Below are 19,143 nucleotides of genomic sequence, written 5' to 3'. Positions count from 1 at the left end.
AGACCCTCCGAAGGGGGGAATGATGGAAAAGAGTTTGAGAACCACTGCACTACAGTATGACTAAACTAGCTCTGTTTTACCCCAGCCCTTCTGTCTGTCTGTCCATGTCTACTGTATGTTAGTAGCCTAAATTAAAAGTGCACTTTGAAATATTTACCACCACCATCAAACTTTAATTATTTATTATGACTAGGAAAATGGCACTTTTCATACATGAAAAGGGGCGTCTTCTCCATTGACTGCCATTTTGAATTTCCATATATAGACATTTTAGCTGCAAACATACTGTACTTTGGTCATACCATGAAATAGTTAATTATTTGGTAAATATTTATGAAAAAATAGACATTTGGCAGTAGACATTACAGTCCCAATGAACAAAGTAGTTGCAATAGGCCTACCTATTTTGGCCACCATCCTACACAGTGCACCTTCAACACATAAAACACAGAATGCCATCGCTTATCATAACAAATTGGGGCAATGACCCACGGATTATCTCAATATCAGGGGAAAACTGTGATCAAGACCGCATCACATACTTTTTTATGTACTTTTTATATACCATTGTTTAAAATGTCATTAAGGATGTCAACAGAAGAGAGGATGTCATTGTGTTAGTGTGCATTCCAGTATGTGGCCTTGTGTCCTCCCCTTGGGCCTGTGTCCTCATGTTTTGCTGATGCCCTGCCTCCGTGGAGAAAACAATTAAGTTTCCCCACTGTCTGCCTAGCCAAAACAGTTTTTTGGGTACTATTCTTTATTCACCATCCTGTTTGAAAATGAGAAAATGACTTGACAATTGAGCTTTTGCGAGATTTTGGAATATAATACTGTTGTCAGAGATGTCATCACAACGTATTATTTCCTGGTACGAGGTCCCAAGCACAACTGGAGGACGCAAGGTCGCATATTGGAACGCATCCTTAGTGACATGTCCTTGACAGTAATGTGTGAAAACCCACACCATTTGTCCCATCAAAGAGAATTATACACCTGTCAAAAACAACAAAGAAGTCCTTGGAATCCACAGCAATACTAATTGACAGAACTCTGAAGTTAAACGTTCACTTGAGTGTCCATGTTTGTGTTAGTGTGTGTGCGAGAATCTGTGTGCATGCATGAGTGTGTGCGTGTGTGTGTTTCAAAATGCAGACAAATGAATGCTTTCTAACAAGATGGACAGCACAGCTAATTTGGGCGGCCATGTTTTAATTTAGACATCATGGAATGAAATGGACACACACGCACACGCACACGCACACGCATACGCACACGCACACGCACACACACACACACACACACACACACACACACACCAACACACACAATTGTGCATTGCACGCAAGTACGCAAGCATATGCAACCAAGCACACACACACACGTGCGCACACGCACGCAAACACACACACACACACGCGCACACACAGTGGTGGTCCTACAATGAATATTACCCCAGGCACCCACTCTGGTGCCCCGCCCCCTTGTCGTGGGCCTGCCCCTTGAGACTCCCCCCTACCCCCTCCCACCACCACACAAAATCGTTGAAAAAGTGCTTATAACTGCTGATGAAAAAAACACTAATAACATGGTATCACTGCAATGTGATGGTAATAGCCTGAAAATAATATGTTAATTACACTAATTGGCGTTTCTCATGATGCCATTGGGGGCGAATTGTTACAATGGTGCCGCCCCCTATTGGGAGCTGGCCCAGGCAATTGCTGCCCCTAGGACCGCCCCCCTTGCACACACACACACACACGTGTATACACACACACACGCGCGCGCACAAACACACACGCACGCACACACACACTGATATAAGATGATGCATGGATAAAATGATGTAATTAAAAATGGGCTGATAATGACTTGAAGCTTCAAAGAAACGGGTAGTCTCCATTGGAGCTGATATGTCACAGTGTTGCCAGATGTGTCTGATCAAATCCAGCTCAAAAGGTTCTCAAAAACCACCAAAATGTGCTAAATTCCGCCCAAATTTAACAAATTACATTGCTTTCTATGGGCCCAAAGCTGCAGAAAAAAAAAACCCAAATGGCCAATTTTTCCTGTTTTTACCCGCAGATGGTCATCCCAAGTAGCCCAATTGGGCGGGTAAACGCCCAATCTGGCAACACTGGATTTGTCACACATTGCTTAACAGTGCTGTGGGTAATCCCATCAAGATGTCTTTCCCTTGATTCATTCAGCTCTTATTAAGCCATTAGCCAGTGACAACTAGGCAATAAGTTCAAACATGACATTTCAAAGAGACCATTGAGATCTCCTTTCCAGCATTGCGCAGCCTCAAATGGAGCCGTTACCATGACAGCTATGGGCTTTAGGCAAAGGAATGAGAGCAGTTTTGCATTTCTCTTCTTTTTTTTTTAATGCTGTCATCATGTAATGACTTGATTGGTTAACGAGTACATTTTTTCATTTTCATTTTTTCACATCCAACTGTGGCGTGAAAAGACATGTTGTGGGGCAGGTGTTGAAGGGGAGGGGGGCTAGCTTGTGGAACTTTGGGCTGCCTTTCTAGGATAGAGAGGCTATAAAATAGTGGTTCTCAACTGGTATAGTCTTGTGACCCACAATTTGCAGTGGTCAATACGTTGTGACCCAAACTGCGTGTCGCACCGTCAGATTCTTCCAATAATAATAAAAAATGTTATCATGCATTTCATAATATGCATTATTATTTGCATTGTATGCTGATATACAATGTGTCTTATGAAGTAGTGGAGAGGATGTTTCACTCTGTCTTCAACATCATAGTCATTTTAAGTGCATTGCATCACAGCTCCGCGACCCACCCAGGAACCATCTGCGACCCACTTTTGGGTCCCGACCCACCAGTTGAGAATCACTGCTATAAAATATTATTATATCAGGGTATTATTGTCACATGCTTTTGATTGTGACACATTGTTGATTATCATGTCGACATTGACCACAATACATTGTGATAAAAACCTTTCAAAAAACATCTTTCAGAAAGGAGATTTTTTTTGTTCTGTAGGGCGAAAGGGCAGGTGCTCTAGCATCACTTTGTCCCTATCTGTGCACACCTATATGACCACCAGCCTATAGCACACTAGACTCTACTAAGGACTACTGTAGAAATGTGTCCGATATATGTTTTCTCATCATATCCAAAAATACAGTGCTTTTAGGTCATGTGTTTGTGTGTAAATTTGGAGAGTTCAGATGCAAAACCCCCTAACTACATTTCTGAAGACCTGCACTTTTATATTTTTAGAGAACCCCGTTGTTGGTTTGGTTTACATTTATGTACTTGATAATACATATAAATAGTTATATTACTTAAATAAAACGAAACAAATATGCAATTTTGATAGCTTTGTATTAAATAAAAAATAATTAAGATTATTTTCGGAAAAAATCTGAACTCTTCATTTTCACATGAACAATACTCATCATGTCCAAAAATACAGTGCTTTTAGGTCATGTGTTTGTGTGTAAATTGTGTACATTTTCACATGTAGAGTACGTAACTCACCACAGCGATCTTCACGACCACCAGCCTATACACTAGACTCTACTAAGGTCTACTGTAGAAATGTGTCCGATATATTTTTTCTCATCATATCCAAAAATACAGTGCTTTTACGTCATGTGTTTGTGTGTGACTTGTGTAAATTTTCACGTGTACAGTACGTAACTCACCACAGCGAAGGTCTAGTGTAAAAATGTGTCCAAATGTGTGAAATGAGTATATTTTTTCTCATCATATCCAAAAATACAGTGCTTTTAGGTCATGTATTTGTGTGTAAATTTTCACATGTGCAGTACGTAACTCACCACAGCGATCTTCACGGGGAAGGTCATGACCTCTCTCCAGGCGTAACAGAGCACATGCGGCAGGTACAGCACGAAGTAGATCAGGCCCCCGCAGGCGGCCGCCAGATTTGCCCGACTGAAAAACACACTGATGAAGAAGCACTGCATGACCGTGGCCACACAGAACACCAACAGGAACACGAAGATCACCGATGGGTCGCTGTAGCGCAGAACCTTCCCGTACTGTAGGTGGTGGAACAATAGAGAACAAACGAGATTGTTAACAAGGTCGCTGTAGAGAAGAACCGTAACATACTGTGAGTCGCTGTAGCGGGGAACCTTCCCGTACCGCGACGGAACATTAGCAAGGTCAAACGACTTGCAAATCACATGCAAACATGTAGGGTAACCATAGAAATGAGCACTAGATGCAGTGTTTAGCCATTTTTTGGGCCATCTTGTGATAGTATATTGACATTTTTCATAGATGTTGCCTCCAACTATAGGATAATGTGTATATCACATTGTCCCCGATTGATGGCAGCAGGGGCGCTGCCAGAAATGTTGGGCCCCATGAAAGATTCGAATTTTGGGCCCCCTTAAGGGCCCCTGTCAGTGCTTGGGCCCCCTTATGGGCCCCTGTCAGTGCTTGGGCCCCCTTTAGGGCTCCTATCAGTGCTTGGGCCCCCTTATGGGCCCCTGTCAGTGCTTGGCCCCCCTTATGGGCCCCTGTCAGTGCTTGGGCCCTTTGAATCTGTACCACTTTCCCCCCCCTAGCGGCCCCCATGGATGGCAGCATAATACCAGCTAAACATAGCGGCAACCTGACTTTAGGTATTCATTCTAATACAAAGGAATGGTCAATGCCGTATCTAGTGTTCATATCTATGACACGTAACAATGCTTTGTTTCAGACAGATGGACAGCTGCACAGATCGATCATTATATGAAGGCTTTATTTGCAAAACGGTGTATCTCAATTTTATAGAATGTTGGAAAATTGACATTTTTGTGTTGGGCATTCCATTGAAATGCATTGCAAAATGCCTTTTATATATATATAAATGTTCTCAAAATATATGAATGGTAAGAATTCAAACATTGGTGATATGACATCTGTCACAGTCATTTCCAATAATAAAATGCAAAAGTCAAAAAATGGAGATATTCTGTTTTGCAAATAAACCCTTGATATATTGTCTTAGCAGTGTCACTTGCAAGCAATGAAACACAATTAAGGCCACCCAATCAATCAAGGGGAGTAATCTAAATCAAGGGGGTGTCAACCAGATGCTGAGTTAAGGCCAGTTAAGGCCAGTGACTTCATACATTTAAAGGGACACTGTGTGAGATTTTTAGTTGTTCATTTCCAGAATTCATGCTACCCATTCACTAATGTTAAATTTTTCATGAATATTTACAACCACCATCAAATTCTAAGTATTCATTATGACTGGAAAAATCGCACTTTTCATACATGAAAAGTAAACTTTCATGAAAAGGTCAAATTTGGCAATAGGCGACACAGTTTCGATGAGCAGCATAGTTGCAGTACCTTTTTTGACCATTTCCTGCACAGTGTCCCTTTAAAGCCTGTCATTTTGGTCATACCAAGATTTATTGGCGGCGCACTAGTTGCAGCGGCCATGGAATACTTGTACAGTGTATTTGGAGAGTTCAGATGCAAAACCCACTAACTACATTTCTGAAGACCTGCACTTCTATATTTTTAGAGAACCCCGTTGTTGGTTTGGTTTACATTTATGTAATTGATAATACATATAAATAATTATATTACTTAAATAAAATAAAACAAATAGGCAATTTTGATAGCTTTGTATTAAATAAAAAAGAATTAAGATTATTTTCTAAAAAGGCACTTAGGGGGTTTTGCATCTGAACTCTTCATTTTTTAACGCAATTTCGTTGTTAAATTGGTTTGTCAATGACAATAAAAAGCTCTTGAATCTCTTGAATATTTTGGTCAATGTTCCACAGAACCTTCCCGCACTGATGTGGAACATGCAGAGAATGCAGCATGTTAGGGGGTTCAAAGGTCATATATAGGCTGTATTTTAAAATTCCCTTGCTCAGTAAATAGCAGTTGCATGGAAGCCAGGGCAGATGTACTGCATTATGCAGTGAGTGCCTAAGCATTTCAAACACAGACATTTTTGTTTTGGGCCGGGGGACATCGACAAACGTAGACAGACCATGTACAGCCCTTGTAGGGGTCTGATGTCTGATGAATATTTGATGAATTAAAAGATGAAAATGAAATGAAAGTTTAAAAAAAAGCTGCATTCCGTATGTACAACAATGCCATTTTTTTTACTCTGAAAGAAATGAATGCCATCTACACTACAGAGCAGAGTGAGTCACCATTTTAGTTACAGTAGTTGATGGCAATACAAGAATAAATAATTTGGTTGGCGCCTGAAGTTGAGGACGACACCCTGAATACAAAGATGGCTGCGGGTCATGTAACTCATAATTGGCTTCATACCACTGCCAAAAGTGAATGGGTTAGACTAGAAATCGGCGAGTCTCGCTTCCCCTGGCACAACCTCTCAATAGCTTACAAGGATTGCTCAAACCATATTACCGCCATGATCTAGACAGCCCTGCAGGGATATTTCAGATGAAAACGTTCCACATAAAAAAGAAATGGAAAAAAGAACACATTATATAAGTGTTCAACATGCACCATTCATGCCAACGTAAATGCCAAAGAGGCAGAAAGCTTTCTTCACTTCTTTTATTTTTTTATTTTTGATAAAGCACGTGTCATGATAAAGCTTGCATTATCAAAGGTCTTCTATGCTCAGAATAAATCTGCTTCAATATGCTATGGGCGGACAAGAGGACGTCATTCAAGTCTGGGATTGAAATACATGAAACATGTAGTACTCTTACAAAAAGGCTGAAATAGCTTCAAGGGTGCCTGGCAATAGGCCTAAATTGTACATTTTAATGGCCCTACATTCTCTGTACCCCTTTGCCTCCATACTCTGCATGCGTATGGGAATAAGATACATTTTGTATGCCTGTCTGCATGTCTGCATACTGTATTCTCAGCCTCTTCCTTCACTGTGCACGACACATACTCTGTAAAAGCAAAAGCAGGGCAGACGGAGCAGAGGTGGACAATGCAGGGAAATCGGGAGCGTGTCTATGTTCCCACAGCCCATTGGTCCCACATCACTAAGATTTTTCACATTATTTTTTAGGCCCATTGGTCCCAAGGCCCATTGGTCCCACAGAATATTCCTGCTGCTCCATGTTCCCACATGTCTAAGAATTTATTTAAATGTAGGCCCTATGTTTGAAAGCCATATTGTCTTAGTTTACTCTGAGATGTGAGAACATGGAGTTGTAGAACATAGGGCCTATATTTGAATAATTTATTTAACATTTGGGAACATGGAGCAGCAGGAATAAGCTGTGGGACCATTGGGCTGTGGGACTAATGGGCCGTGGGACCAATTGGCTGTGGGAATATAGAGCTCAGCCTTCACCAGTGCTGGACTGGGGCCGAAAAGTGGCCCGGGCATTTTTGGCAAAGATCAGCCCTGAAGACACACAGGCCACGTTCATACAATACTCATATTCATACAATGTCTATATTGGTGATGGACCAATGCAAAGCAATGCAATTACAAAGCCAAACATGTCTGAAGTCTTTTTTTTTCACCACAATAAGACTTGTAAATGTGAATAAAAAGTATGTATGAAAATTAACAGTGTCGAAATAGTACCCGTCAACTGTCAATTCACTTTCATACAATACTCCTATTCATACAATGTCTATATTGGTGATGGACCAATGCCCATCCCCCCCCCCCCTCTGATTTGTGGGCCAAACCCAAGGAAAACAACCACAACAACAACAACAGTAATGGCCCTTGGGGACTATCGGCCCACCGGGCAAATGCCCTGTATGCCAGATGGCCAGTCCAGCCCTGGCCTTCACTGTGCACGACACATACTCAGTAAAAGCAAAAGCAGGGCAGACGGAGCGGAGGTGGACAATGCAGGGAAACCGGCAGGGGAGTGAACACAGGGGGTCAGTTGTCCTAGGCCCAGGGAGAAGGGGACTCTGGAATCCAGTGGTGGACAAAGTAAAAGTAAAAAAAAGAAAGACAGATTCTTTCCAACACAGGTAACTCGGAGTAAAAAGTATACGAATGTACTTGTCTTACAATAAGCTGATTCTGCACAGGCTGGGTTGAGTTTGTGGTGGGTCCTTGTCAGTAATAACAAAGTCTATCTCAATAGGTAGGTAAAATGGAGTAAATGGTGTAACAGCTATGTAATATCATGTGCTACTGTTCTAATTACACCACGAAAGTACTTTTAGTTTTACTTCGTCCACCACTGCTGGAATGCGGTGCCCATTACATTGAGTTAAGGGGCCTTTCAGATTCCTTTGTCCTGGGGCCAGGCTTAAGCTGTCAGTGGCTCTGGGAAGACACTGAGATACACAATCCCAAATCGTATTGAAAATCTGCACACTGGGGTGTGATTTTTGTACTTTATTTTAGTGGGTTAGCATGACAAACAGACATTTTGACCTAAGCCCTCTTCAACATCTTACAAAATATGAGCGTTGCTGTTCGCTCACACCGAGCACGTTCTCTGAGAAAAGACTGCACAACCCCAACGACAGGACTGTAGAGAGAGCACGGTAATAACATGAAAGACATGTACTATGGCTCTCATGGGAAGCAGCAAACATAACACGAGGGATTTCCATTACTGGTGCATATTATTCAGCCTTAAGGATCTGGTTCAAGACAAAATGATGCAGTGGAAGAGTTCTAAAAACTGACTCACCTTGCCTCCCCCCATTTATAAATGATGATTTCATTGCAAAACGTATCCACCATTTTTTTTACTTTCGCATTTTATTATCGGGAATGACTGTTCAGAGGTTCTATCACCTATGTATGAATTCTTGTCATACAAATGTTTGTTTGAGAACATACTTTTTAAACCTATATAAAATGCATTTTTGTAATGCAATACAATGCAATGCCCAATACAAAAAATTCAATTTCCCAACATTCTACAAAATGGAGATACATCGTTTTGCAAATAATCTCTTCACTCCCACTCCTTCTTTCATTTGAACTAACTCATTCTCATTGCACTCTTGTCAATCACTGTTTTCATTTCTTTCTTTTTGTGCTGTAAACTGCTGACAAGAATCACTTAGTCATAAGGAGGGCTATAATTGTCCGCTTTAGATGCGGACGTCTGATTGGTGACTGTCATTTGTCTTCTGCAGTAGGACAAGTAAACAGCTTTATCTGCAAAGGATGACTAATCGCAGTGTCGCGTCTCAGCTTCTCACGCCAACACAAACCCTCTCGCAGTCTCGAAAATATAAGCAGACACAGGCACACCACGCACACACACACACACACACACACACACACACACACACACACACACACACACACACACACACACACACACACACACACACTGACACACACACACACACACACACACACACTGACACACACACACACACACACACACACACACACACACACACACACTGTAACGGTGTGGTGATTGGGGGAACTGCAATCTTTAAAAAAATATTAAATCCCAAAACACCGTCAGCAAAAATATCAGTGAATCAGTCAGTGGAAAGCATGAGACGAGGCAGTTCCTTAAACTTTCAAAATCTTCATTAAATGTTCATTAAATCCAACAAAAAAAGTAGATCCAACAAAAAAGGTAGTAAATCCAAAGGGCAGTGTACTCCAATGAAAAAATAAGTCTTTCGTTATCAACTCTCTAAAAAAAGAGAGGAAGAAGATAGAGAAGATGTGTAGTGTAGTGTAGTGTTGTAATGTGGGTGTGTGGAATTGTGTGCGTTTCTGGGCTTGTGGTGGAGTTGCGTTTTAACTTGTCAAGGTGTGTATTGTTTGGGGGTGAAGGGCAAGACGGAGAGAGCAGCCAGCGAAGTTAGTGGCAATATCCAGCCAGTTCATTTACTCACGAGTCTTCTTATTGAAGAGGGAACCACCCAGGTCCTTTTAGACGATGTATTCCATTCTTCTTAGGCAAAGACAATGTCGGCACGCTTACGGCAGTTATTTCGGATATCACGAAGGCTCCGTAGCAATAGTACCAAACGTAACTGTGTTCGATCCAGGCTGGATACTCGGGCTCACAAATGTTACTGTGTTGTGTGCGTGTGTGCGTGTTACTGCTCTCATTTTGGAGTGAGTGAGGGGAGTTTAAGAAACAAGAGGAAACTAGAATGCCACACTGATTGCAATTGCGCTCAGCTGCGCTTAATTGGGACGAGCTCCGAGCTCAGCGCAGGTGAGCGGGGGAGGGGAAGAAGACAGACCGTCACATTCTCCCCCCCATGGAAGAACAACCGTAGGTTGTGAGGGTCAATCTTGGAAGCCAGGGAAGTCTTCTTCATCCGACGATTCCTCGAAGAGTGTCCGAAGACCTTCCCTCTCCCGGGCATCCAGTTCCGCTGCTGTTGGAAAGCATGGCTTAAGGTTGTGTACGTGAATAGTGCAGAGGTCCTCTCCAGTGTCCTCCCGGACCACCTGGAAATTCACAGGACCCAACTGCCGGACAATTCTGTACGGGCCTTTCCATTTTGGAGCCAGCTTGGCCGAGAAGTAGCGTGCTGCAGAAGACTGAGGATGATTGCGCACCCAGACCCTGTCCTTCGGCAGGTAAGTGACATCTCTTCTGTTTTTGTTGTAATTTCGCAGTTGTCTGCGTTTTGCCATCTTACTGCTTTGCTCTGCTTTGTTTTGCAGGTCTTTGAGATGTTTTACTACATCGTAGGAAGAATCATCAGGGCACAAACTGTGACTGGACAGGAGTTTGTCCATTGGACTTTGCAGTTTGCGTCCAAGCTGCAGTTCCGCAGGGGTAACTCCTGTTGTCTCGTGGACAAACGAGTTCAAGGCGAACCGAAATTCAGGTAAGTATTGATCCCACCTTCTGTGATTGTCGTCGACAAAAGATGCAATCATGGCCTTGATATTTCTGTTCACACGTTCCGTCATGTTGGTTTGTGGATGGTATGCTGTTGTGAGCTTTGGCGTGACTGCCCAACTGTTGCAGAGCTCTTTAAACAGGGAGGAGACAAACTGAGAGCCTCGGTCAGAGACTATGAAGTCAGGGACTCCCCAGCGAGTGAGAATTTCTCTCTTGAAGAGTTTGGCAACAACTGGTGCAGTGGCTGTTCTGGTTGGGAAAAGCTCAACCCACCGGGTGTAGTAATCAACGAAGACGATGAGGTACTCATTTTGCTCTGTGCTTCGAGGAAAAGGGCCCATGATGTCCACTCCCACCATTTCATTGGGTCTCTTCACCTCTGTCTGCTGAATTTTTCCGGCAGGCTTCTTGTTGTCAGCCTTTCTGGTCTGACACCGCTGGCAACAAGCAATCCGATGTTTCACGTCCGTCCACATTCCTGGCCAGTAAGCCCTGTCATAGAGTCTTTTGTAAGTTTTGAATGTTCCGCAGTGTCCACTAATAGGTGACGAATGGTAGGAATGGAAGATCTCGTCCCGCAAGGATGCCGGGATGTACAGGCGGTGGAGTGTCTTGCCGTTGTTGGTGGTCTTTCGATACACCATGTCTTCCATCACAGTGAAGTCTTGCTGCATTTTTGGGTCGTTTTCTGCCAGTGCCTTGAGGATGTTTTGAATGTGTGTGTCATTGTGTTGTTCTGTGTACAGGATGTCAGCAGTCAGAGGGAAACTGTCTACCTTCTGGATCTGAACGGTTGCAATCGACCCAGCTGGAAGTGGAACACGAGAGAGGGCATCGGGGACTACATTTAGTTTTCCCTTGCGATATTCCACAATGAAATCAAACTTCTGCAGTCGCAGAGCCCATCGCAGGAGTCGACTGGATGTTTTCGTAGACGTCAGGATCCATTGGAGTGCAGCATGATCAGTAATAACTGTGAACATTTTTGTCTCAAGATAATACTGCCACTTTTCAAGGGCCCAAATGACTGCTAGGCACTCCTTTTCTGTTGTGGTGTAATTCCGTTCTGCTTTGTTCAGAGTTCTGCTTCCAAACGCAATGACATGCTCGGTCTCAGGGCCTGTGCGTTGTGTGAGCACTGCACCAAGACCAGTATCACTTGCGTCGGTGTGGACAACAAAATGCAGGTCAGGCATGGGGTGACCTAGAACAGGTGGTGTTGTGAGACATGCCTTCAGTTTCTCAAATGCCTGTTGGCAAGCTGCAGTCCAGACAAAGCTTTGGTCCTTCTTCTTCAGGTGGTTCAGTGGCTCGGCAATCTGGGAGAAGCCTGGGACAAACCGGTGGTACCAACCGGAGAGTCCCAGAAACCTTTGAACCTCCTTGAGGTTTTGGGGCACCGGGTAATCCATGATTGCGGTCACTTTGTCCGGATCGGCAGTGACACCAGCAGCATTCACGATGTGTCCAAGGAACTTGACCTCAGACAGGCAGAAGTGGCTCTTCTTGAGGTTCACCGTCAGGCCAGCACGGAACAGACAGTCAAAGACATCCTGGAGGTCGGAGAAGTGTTGGGAGACTGAGTTCGAGAAGCATAAAATGTCGTCAAGATAAACGAGGCAGCATTTCCCATTCAGTCTCTCCAATACAGTAGCCATCAACCTTTGGAACGTGGCAGGAGCATTCTTGAGTCCGAAGGGCATCACCTTGAACTCATACAAGCCAGATGGAGTGATGAAAGCAGTCATGGGTTTGCTTTCCTTGCTCATGGCTACTTGCCAGTATCCAGAGTTGAGATCAATGGTAGAGAAGATTGTGGATCCGGCCAAAGACTCCAGAATCTCTGAAATGTTAGGTAGAGGAAAAACATCACTCTCCGTCAACTTATTCAGCCGTCGGTAGTCGACGCAGAATCTATGACCACCATCCTTTTTAGGCACCAGAACAACCGGGGAGGACCAGCCAGAATGTGATGGCTCGATGATGCCTTGTGCCAACATCTCTTGGACATGGTCCTTCACGATGGCCTGTTTGATGGGAGACATGCGGTATGGCTTTTGTTTGACAGCAACGTTGGTGGTAGTGTGGATGACGTGTCTTAGCACCTCTGTTTTCCCAATGCGGTGAGTGCACACATCAGGGTTGCCCAGTAGTAAGTCACACAACTGTTGTTTCCCATTGTCTGGTATTTGAGCGGCTGACACTGCTCGCTCAATGTAGTCCTGTACGCTTAAGCGTTGTGGTTGCAAGGACAGCAGAGGGGGCGGAATGGAACTGATGAGCGACACGTGGTGTGTGTGTAGTGTCCGGTACTGTGGGGACAATGTAGAGATTAGCGCACTTCCGGGTTGGAAGAAGAAGACAGCGGATGGATTGGCTTTGAACGTGAAAGAGTTGTCTGAGACATTCAACTGTATTTGGCTATGGTATATGAAGTCTAGTCCCAGGACAATTCCGTATGCCAGTGCCACAGATGGAAGGACAGCTACTGACAGGTCAGTCACGTTTCCATGAACACCAAGATCTAGATCCATCCAGCCAAGTGGTGTTACAAGCTCTCCATTTGCTAGGTACAAAGAACCCTGTGTCCATGGGTTAAGTGCTTTGGACTTCATCACATCGGACCACAGGTATTCATGTAATAGGGTGCAGCTTGCACCAGTGTCTAGGATAGCCTTCCCATACCAGGAACCTATGGTCACAGGCACGACCAGCTGTTGAGGAGCAAGGGGGCCTAGCAGATCCGTGGCGGGAGCAGTCGCGGAAGGAGAGGAGGTAAGTGTGTTTTTCATACTCTTTGATGCAACAGCAGTAAGGGCATTTGTATTTCCACTTGATTTCTGATTTGATTTCTGTTTATGTTGTTGTTGTGAATGTTGTTGGCGAGTGTGGTGTACAGGAGAGCTATGTTGAGGGCAGGAACCAGGATTGTGTGTGCCTTTGCACCTCCAGCACAACAGAGGTGGTTGGCTTTGTGCTGAATGTGGTAAGGGGTTTGAAACCTGTTGTGGTCGGTTGTATCTGATGTGTTTTGCTTGGTCTTGTTCTAGCTGGTGTTCGTGGTCCTTTTCCAATTGGTGACCAAGACGGACAAGCTCATCGACATCTTTCACACGTCCTCGAAGTTGACTGGCAAGGTAAGGCTTGATATTCTTAAGAATGAGTTTCACAATATCTTGCTCAGTGAGTAGTGAATTCCATCTCCTACATAATGCTCTGTAGGGATAAGCAAAATCTCTTATTGACTCCTTGTCTTGTTGCTTTTTTGTGCGCACTCTCTCCGCCAGCTCATCTTGGTAATCTTCGGCCAGAAATGCGGATAGGAAAGAAGTCTTGAACTCCTCCCACGTACCAACTTGAGTACGGGTGATTTCCCACCAGTCCCTGGCGGTACCATGGAGAACTGTCCGGAATGTGGCAAGAATGTCAGCGTCTGTCAGAGGATGCAGTGCAATAAAGTCCTGACATTTTGACAAATAAAGCACAGGGTCTGTGTCGTCTCCGTTTTTTCCATAAGTAGGAAAGACTTTCATCAGCTTTATATGATCCACTCTGGATGAGTGTACAGAAGAGTGTACACTAGAGGAAGAAGACACAGCAGGTTGAGAAATGACATGTGCCAAAGAGCTGACCTGTGTGTGGCTCGTAACGGGTACATGTGAGGTTTGAGTGACTTTTCGTTGCAATTCTCCCATTTGCCTCTGTGTGTCCCGAGAAGTGTTCTCCACTCTCTGCACTTGATCACACAAGGAATCAAATCTGGCTGTCAGGGTGTTCACTAGTGACATGCACTCAGTCAGTTGTGTTCCTTGAGTCATCATCCTGCCGTTTATGTCAGACATAGTCATTTGAGATGCTTTAAAATCCCTTTGGAGTTCAAGTTGCAATTGTTGTACATTAAAGGTTAGTTCAGAAGTTGTGGTAGTTCGTACTTTTTCACACTCCTCAGCAGCTACTTTTCTCATTGCTTTCATGATAGAATCTAGTTCTCTTTCCATTTTGTCCTGCATAGTTAGCACAGTGGTTGTGAGGTAGGCGAAGTGAGCTTGAGACTGTGATGCATGTTCATCAAATTTACCCTGCATGTGATCACTGAGTTTTTTCATTGCATCTCCGATTTCTCTCTGATTTTGTTCAACTAGTAAGTAGACCTGTTCCCAGTTATCTTGTGCACGTTCTGCCAGTTGTCCTAATGCACGTCCTGGAGTTGGAAGTGCTCCTGGGAGTGGCAAAGGAGAACCATCCTCAGACACTGGGGTTGTGGCAGAGAGGTCAAGTGAAAAAGTGGAATGAGTAACTACTCCATCTTGAGCGCTGGTGTACACAGGGGAACTGCTATGTGTTACAGGGACAATGGAGGGAGCACAGGTGATTAGAAGTGGATTAGACATCTCAGCCACTGTCTGATCAAGTAGGGAGATGGAATGTAGTGGCCTGTCTGCAGCAGGGTCATGAGTATGTGTGTTAGAAGTAGGTATGCGAGCAGAAGGGGCAGGTGTATGTAGATTTTGAAGTGGTATGGGTGCAGAGGAGACCTGAACATTAGTTATGTTTGAAGAAGGGACAGGTGTATTTATGTTAGGAGGGTTGAGTAAGATGTTGGGGGGTGAATCAGTAGGAAGAGGAGGAGAAGACATGATGAAAGATATCAATCTATTCATATGTTAAATATCAGCTATCAACATGCAAGAGCAATATCAAAAAGGCACAGCAGGGGGCAGCAACGAATGCACAGCGAATGATCAGGTTACAGGTATAAGAATCAATGTAATGAATTAAGTGAAAATTGCAAAGGGTGTGTGTGGTGCTTGTGTTACTGTGTGTGTGTGTGTTTTTTTTTTTTTTTCACAGTCCCAAAACAGCACAGCAAAAAAGTTCAAGCAAGCTCAGCGCGGCGGCTGATCAGCAGGGCAAGCAGTGCATTCAATTCCAGCAAAGTTAATTCAAAGTCCAGCACAGCAAGTAATTAAAAAAATATCCAAAATGCAAAACTTAAATGTTCAGATGTTTTTGACACCAATGTCACTCCATACTCAGTAATTCAAAAACGGTGGCACAAATGTCACTCCATAGGCAAAAACAGCGAAGCAGCCACTCTCAAACAAATAAGTGATCAGCTGAAGATCAAGGGCTCAGAGATAAAACAAAACAATCTCCGGCCCCACGTTGGGCGCCATTCTGTAACGGTGTGGTGATTGGGGGAACTGCAATCTTTAAAAAAATATTAAATCCCAAAACACCGTCAGCAAAAATATCAGTGAATCAGTCAGTGGAAAGCATGAGACGAGGCAGTTCCTTAAACTTTCAAATCTTCATTAAATGTTCATTAATCCAACACAAAAGTAGATCCAACAAAAAAGGTAGTAAATCCAAAGGGCAGTGTACTCCAATGAAAAAATAAGTCTTTCGTTATCAACTCTCTAAAAAAAGAGAGGAAGAAGATAGAGAAGATGTGTAGTGTAGTGTAGTGTTGTAATGTGGGTGTGTGGAATTGTGTGCGTTTCTGGGCTTGTGGTGGAGTTGCGTTTTAACTTGTCAAGGTGTGTATTGTTTGGGGGTGAAGGGCAAGACGGAGAGAGCAGCCAGCGAAGTTAGTGGCAATATCCAGCCAGTTCATTTACTCACGAGTCTTCTTATTGAAGAGGGAACCACCCAGGTCCTTTTAGACGATGTATTCCATTCTTCTTAGGCAAAGACAATGTCGGCACGCTTACGGCAGTTATTTCGGATATCACGAAGGCTCCGTAGCAATAGTACCAAACGTAACTGTGTTCGATCCAGGCTGGATACTCGGGCTCACAAATGTTACTGTGTTGTGTGCGTGTGTGCGTGTTACTGCTCTCATTTTGGAGTGAGTGAGGGGAGTTTAAGAAACAAGAGGAAACTAGAATGCCACACTGATTGCAATTGCGCTCAGCTGCGCTTAATTGGGACGAGCTCCGAGCTCAGCGCAGGTGAGCGGGGGAGGGGAAGAAGACAGACCGTCACCACACACACACACACACACACACACACACACACACATACACACACACTGCATAATCTTGGTGCGTCCTCTCAGCTTCTGCCATCTCTGCGCCCAGATGTCCTAACTGCTGTAATTTTCCAGGAGTATTAGCAGTAGTAGCCACTGTTGCCAGATGTGTCTGACCAAATCCCGCCCAAAAGCTTGTTAAAAATCGCCAAAATGCGCTAAATTGCCCAAATCAACAAATTACATTGACTTCTATGGGCCCAAAACGGCCGGAAAAAAACCGCCAAATGGCCAATTTTTCCCGTTTTTACCCGCCGACGCTCATCCCAAGTAGCCCAATTGGGCGGGCACCCGCCCAATCTGGCAACACTGGTAGTAGCAGCAACAGCAGCTGCAGCTCCTGCGGGGAGCATGCTACTTCTCAAACAGAGCGTGAATACACTCATTCACTGCTCTTGTCACTTTTTTGTACATTACACAGGATGGATGAAGCTATCATTTTTTTTTACCCTTGTACTTATTTTTGTCTCTGTTTTGAAGCAGAGTCTGCAAAGGGTAAAGGGACATGCATTATCTGCCCACGTTTTCACTGGGATTGAAGTCCCATCACTTATTCTCCTTGTAATTTGTAAAGTTGTACCTCTGGGTAAGTGTGATATTGCACGCCTGGCAATCACTTTTACGGAAATTGAACAACCATTGTGAATCGGTCATGCTGTATGACAAATAAGTAAAGAAGAGAATTGTGCAATCTATAGGAGATAAATGATTGTGTGAATTTTAAAAGACCTCCAGAAGACTATGTCAGATACACTGCCCTACAATTTCAGAACGCAGTATCTCTCTTCACTGGTAAACTGAGAAAAAAGACTTTAAAGTTTCCTTTCTGGCCACACACAACTGTGTTGGAGGTTAAGTGATGATGACACTTCCATATAATACTTTTTTTATGGTTGAAATATATGCACACAATCAGGGGCGCTGCAAGAAATGTTGGGCCCCATGAAAGATTAAAATTTTGGGCCCCCTTAAGGGCCCCTCTCAGTGCTTAGGCTCCCCTGAGGGCCCCTGTCAGTGCCTGGGCCCTTAGAATCTGTACCACTTTTCCCTCCCTAGCGGCCCCTATGCACACAATAAAAAACACATAAAAACCCCAACATTCTCTTGTCTTTTTAGCTGAAAAATCAAGATACTGCGTTCTGTTGTGGTATTACTGTCGACGCCCAAACCACGGTGTCAATGGAGAAGTGCTGTATCTCACATGATATACTGCGTTTTTGCTGGTACGACGTAACCTCTTAAAACAAAAAAGCGCAGTATAATTGGTTTTATCATTTTTTTTCTGAAACGGGACAAAGTTGGACCAAGAAGAAGGTATTTTAAAGCCAATTTCCGGTCTAAACTGATTTTCGACCATTTTCAAGATACTGCGTTCTAAAATTGTAGGGCAGTGTAGACCATGCAAAGACAAAACGGGCAAATGACTAGGAATTACAAATCACACATCAGAACTTCACCCTCACAGTCACATTGAACAGGCAAAAAACTATATGCATACGAATCCCAACTTAAAATCACATAGAGCATGCAAACACAATCCTACTACATGCAAGTCACAATGCAAGAATCACAAATCACGATCACTAACTACGCCCTCAGAATCACATTGAACAGGCAAACAATACATGCAGAAGAATCAACAACACCCTCAAATCCCAACTCAGAATCACATAGAGCAAGCAAACACAATACATGCAATACAAGTCACCATGCATGCAAATACACTACTACATATAAGTCGCCATGCATGAATCACAAATCACAAGTCACTATCAAACTCCGTCCTCAGAATCACATTGAGTTTGAGAGTGAGTGATCACAAATCACAATCATGAATCACAAATCACAAATCACAATCATGAATCACAAATAAAAAAAATCATCAATCACAAATCAAAAATCATCACAAACGATCACGAAATCACAAGCTCCATCCTCAGAATCACCTTGAGGATGAGAGTGAGCAGCAGAGCGCTGATGCTGAGCGGTATGACGCTGCTGATGACCCAGCTCAGCCAGTAGGTGGCGCCCCGGAGACCCATCATCCGCACCGTCTCCTTCAGTCGCGCCTCCTTCTCCTGCACTATGCCCTTGACAAACATGGCCACCGAGTAGATCCAGGCCAGTGTCATGTACAGGGGCAAGGATCGGGCCAGGGAGCGTAGGAACCTGGGATGGGATGGGATGGCATAACTAGGTCACTAACCGCGCGAATAGACCAGGCGCGATGCGATTCAAGCGACAGAGTGCAGCAGCAAGCGATACGAGCGATTGAGGAGACTAGAGTATGTCCGTACAGGCAGAAGGCAAAGCAT

General features: G+C 43.9%; 1 protein-coding gene across 1 annotated transcript in view; it reads right to left on the bottom strand.

Annotated features, from left to right (window-relative positions):
* The window catches only part of LOC134437447 (phospholipid-transporting ATPase ABCA1-like), a 633,180-nt gene that overhangs the window by 373,888 nt on the left and 240,149 nt on the right, over window positions 1–19,143 (bottom strand). Inside the window, exons 15-16 of the mRNA XM_063186937.1 lie at window positions 18,775–18,997; window positions 3,829–4,050 (exon numbers count right to left, since the gene is read on the bottom strand). Of these exons, the coding sequence (XP_063043007.1) occupies window positions 3,829–4,050; window positions 18,775–18,997 (445 nt within the window). The remainder of the gene's footprint in view (window positions 1–3,828; window positions 4,051–18,774; window positions 18,998–19,143) is intronic.

This window comes from Engraulis encrasicolus, chromosome 21 (genome assembly GCF_034702125.1).
Source record: "Engraulis encrasicolus isolate BLACKSEA-1 chromosome 21, IST_EnEncr_1.0, whole genome shotgun sequence".
Taxonomy (NCBI): domain Eukaryota; kingdom Metazoa; phylum Chordata; class Actinopteri; order Clupeiformes; family Engraulidae; genus Engraulis; species Engraulis encrasicolus.
This window is presented reverse-complemented; position numbering and strand designations above follow the sequence as displayed.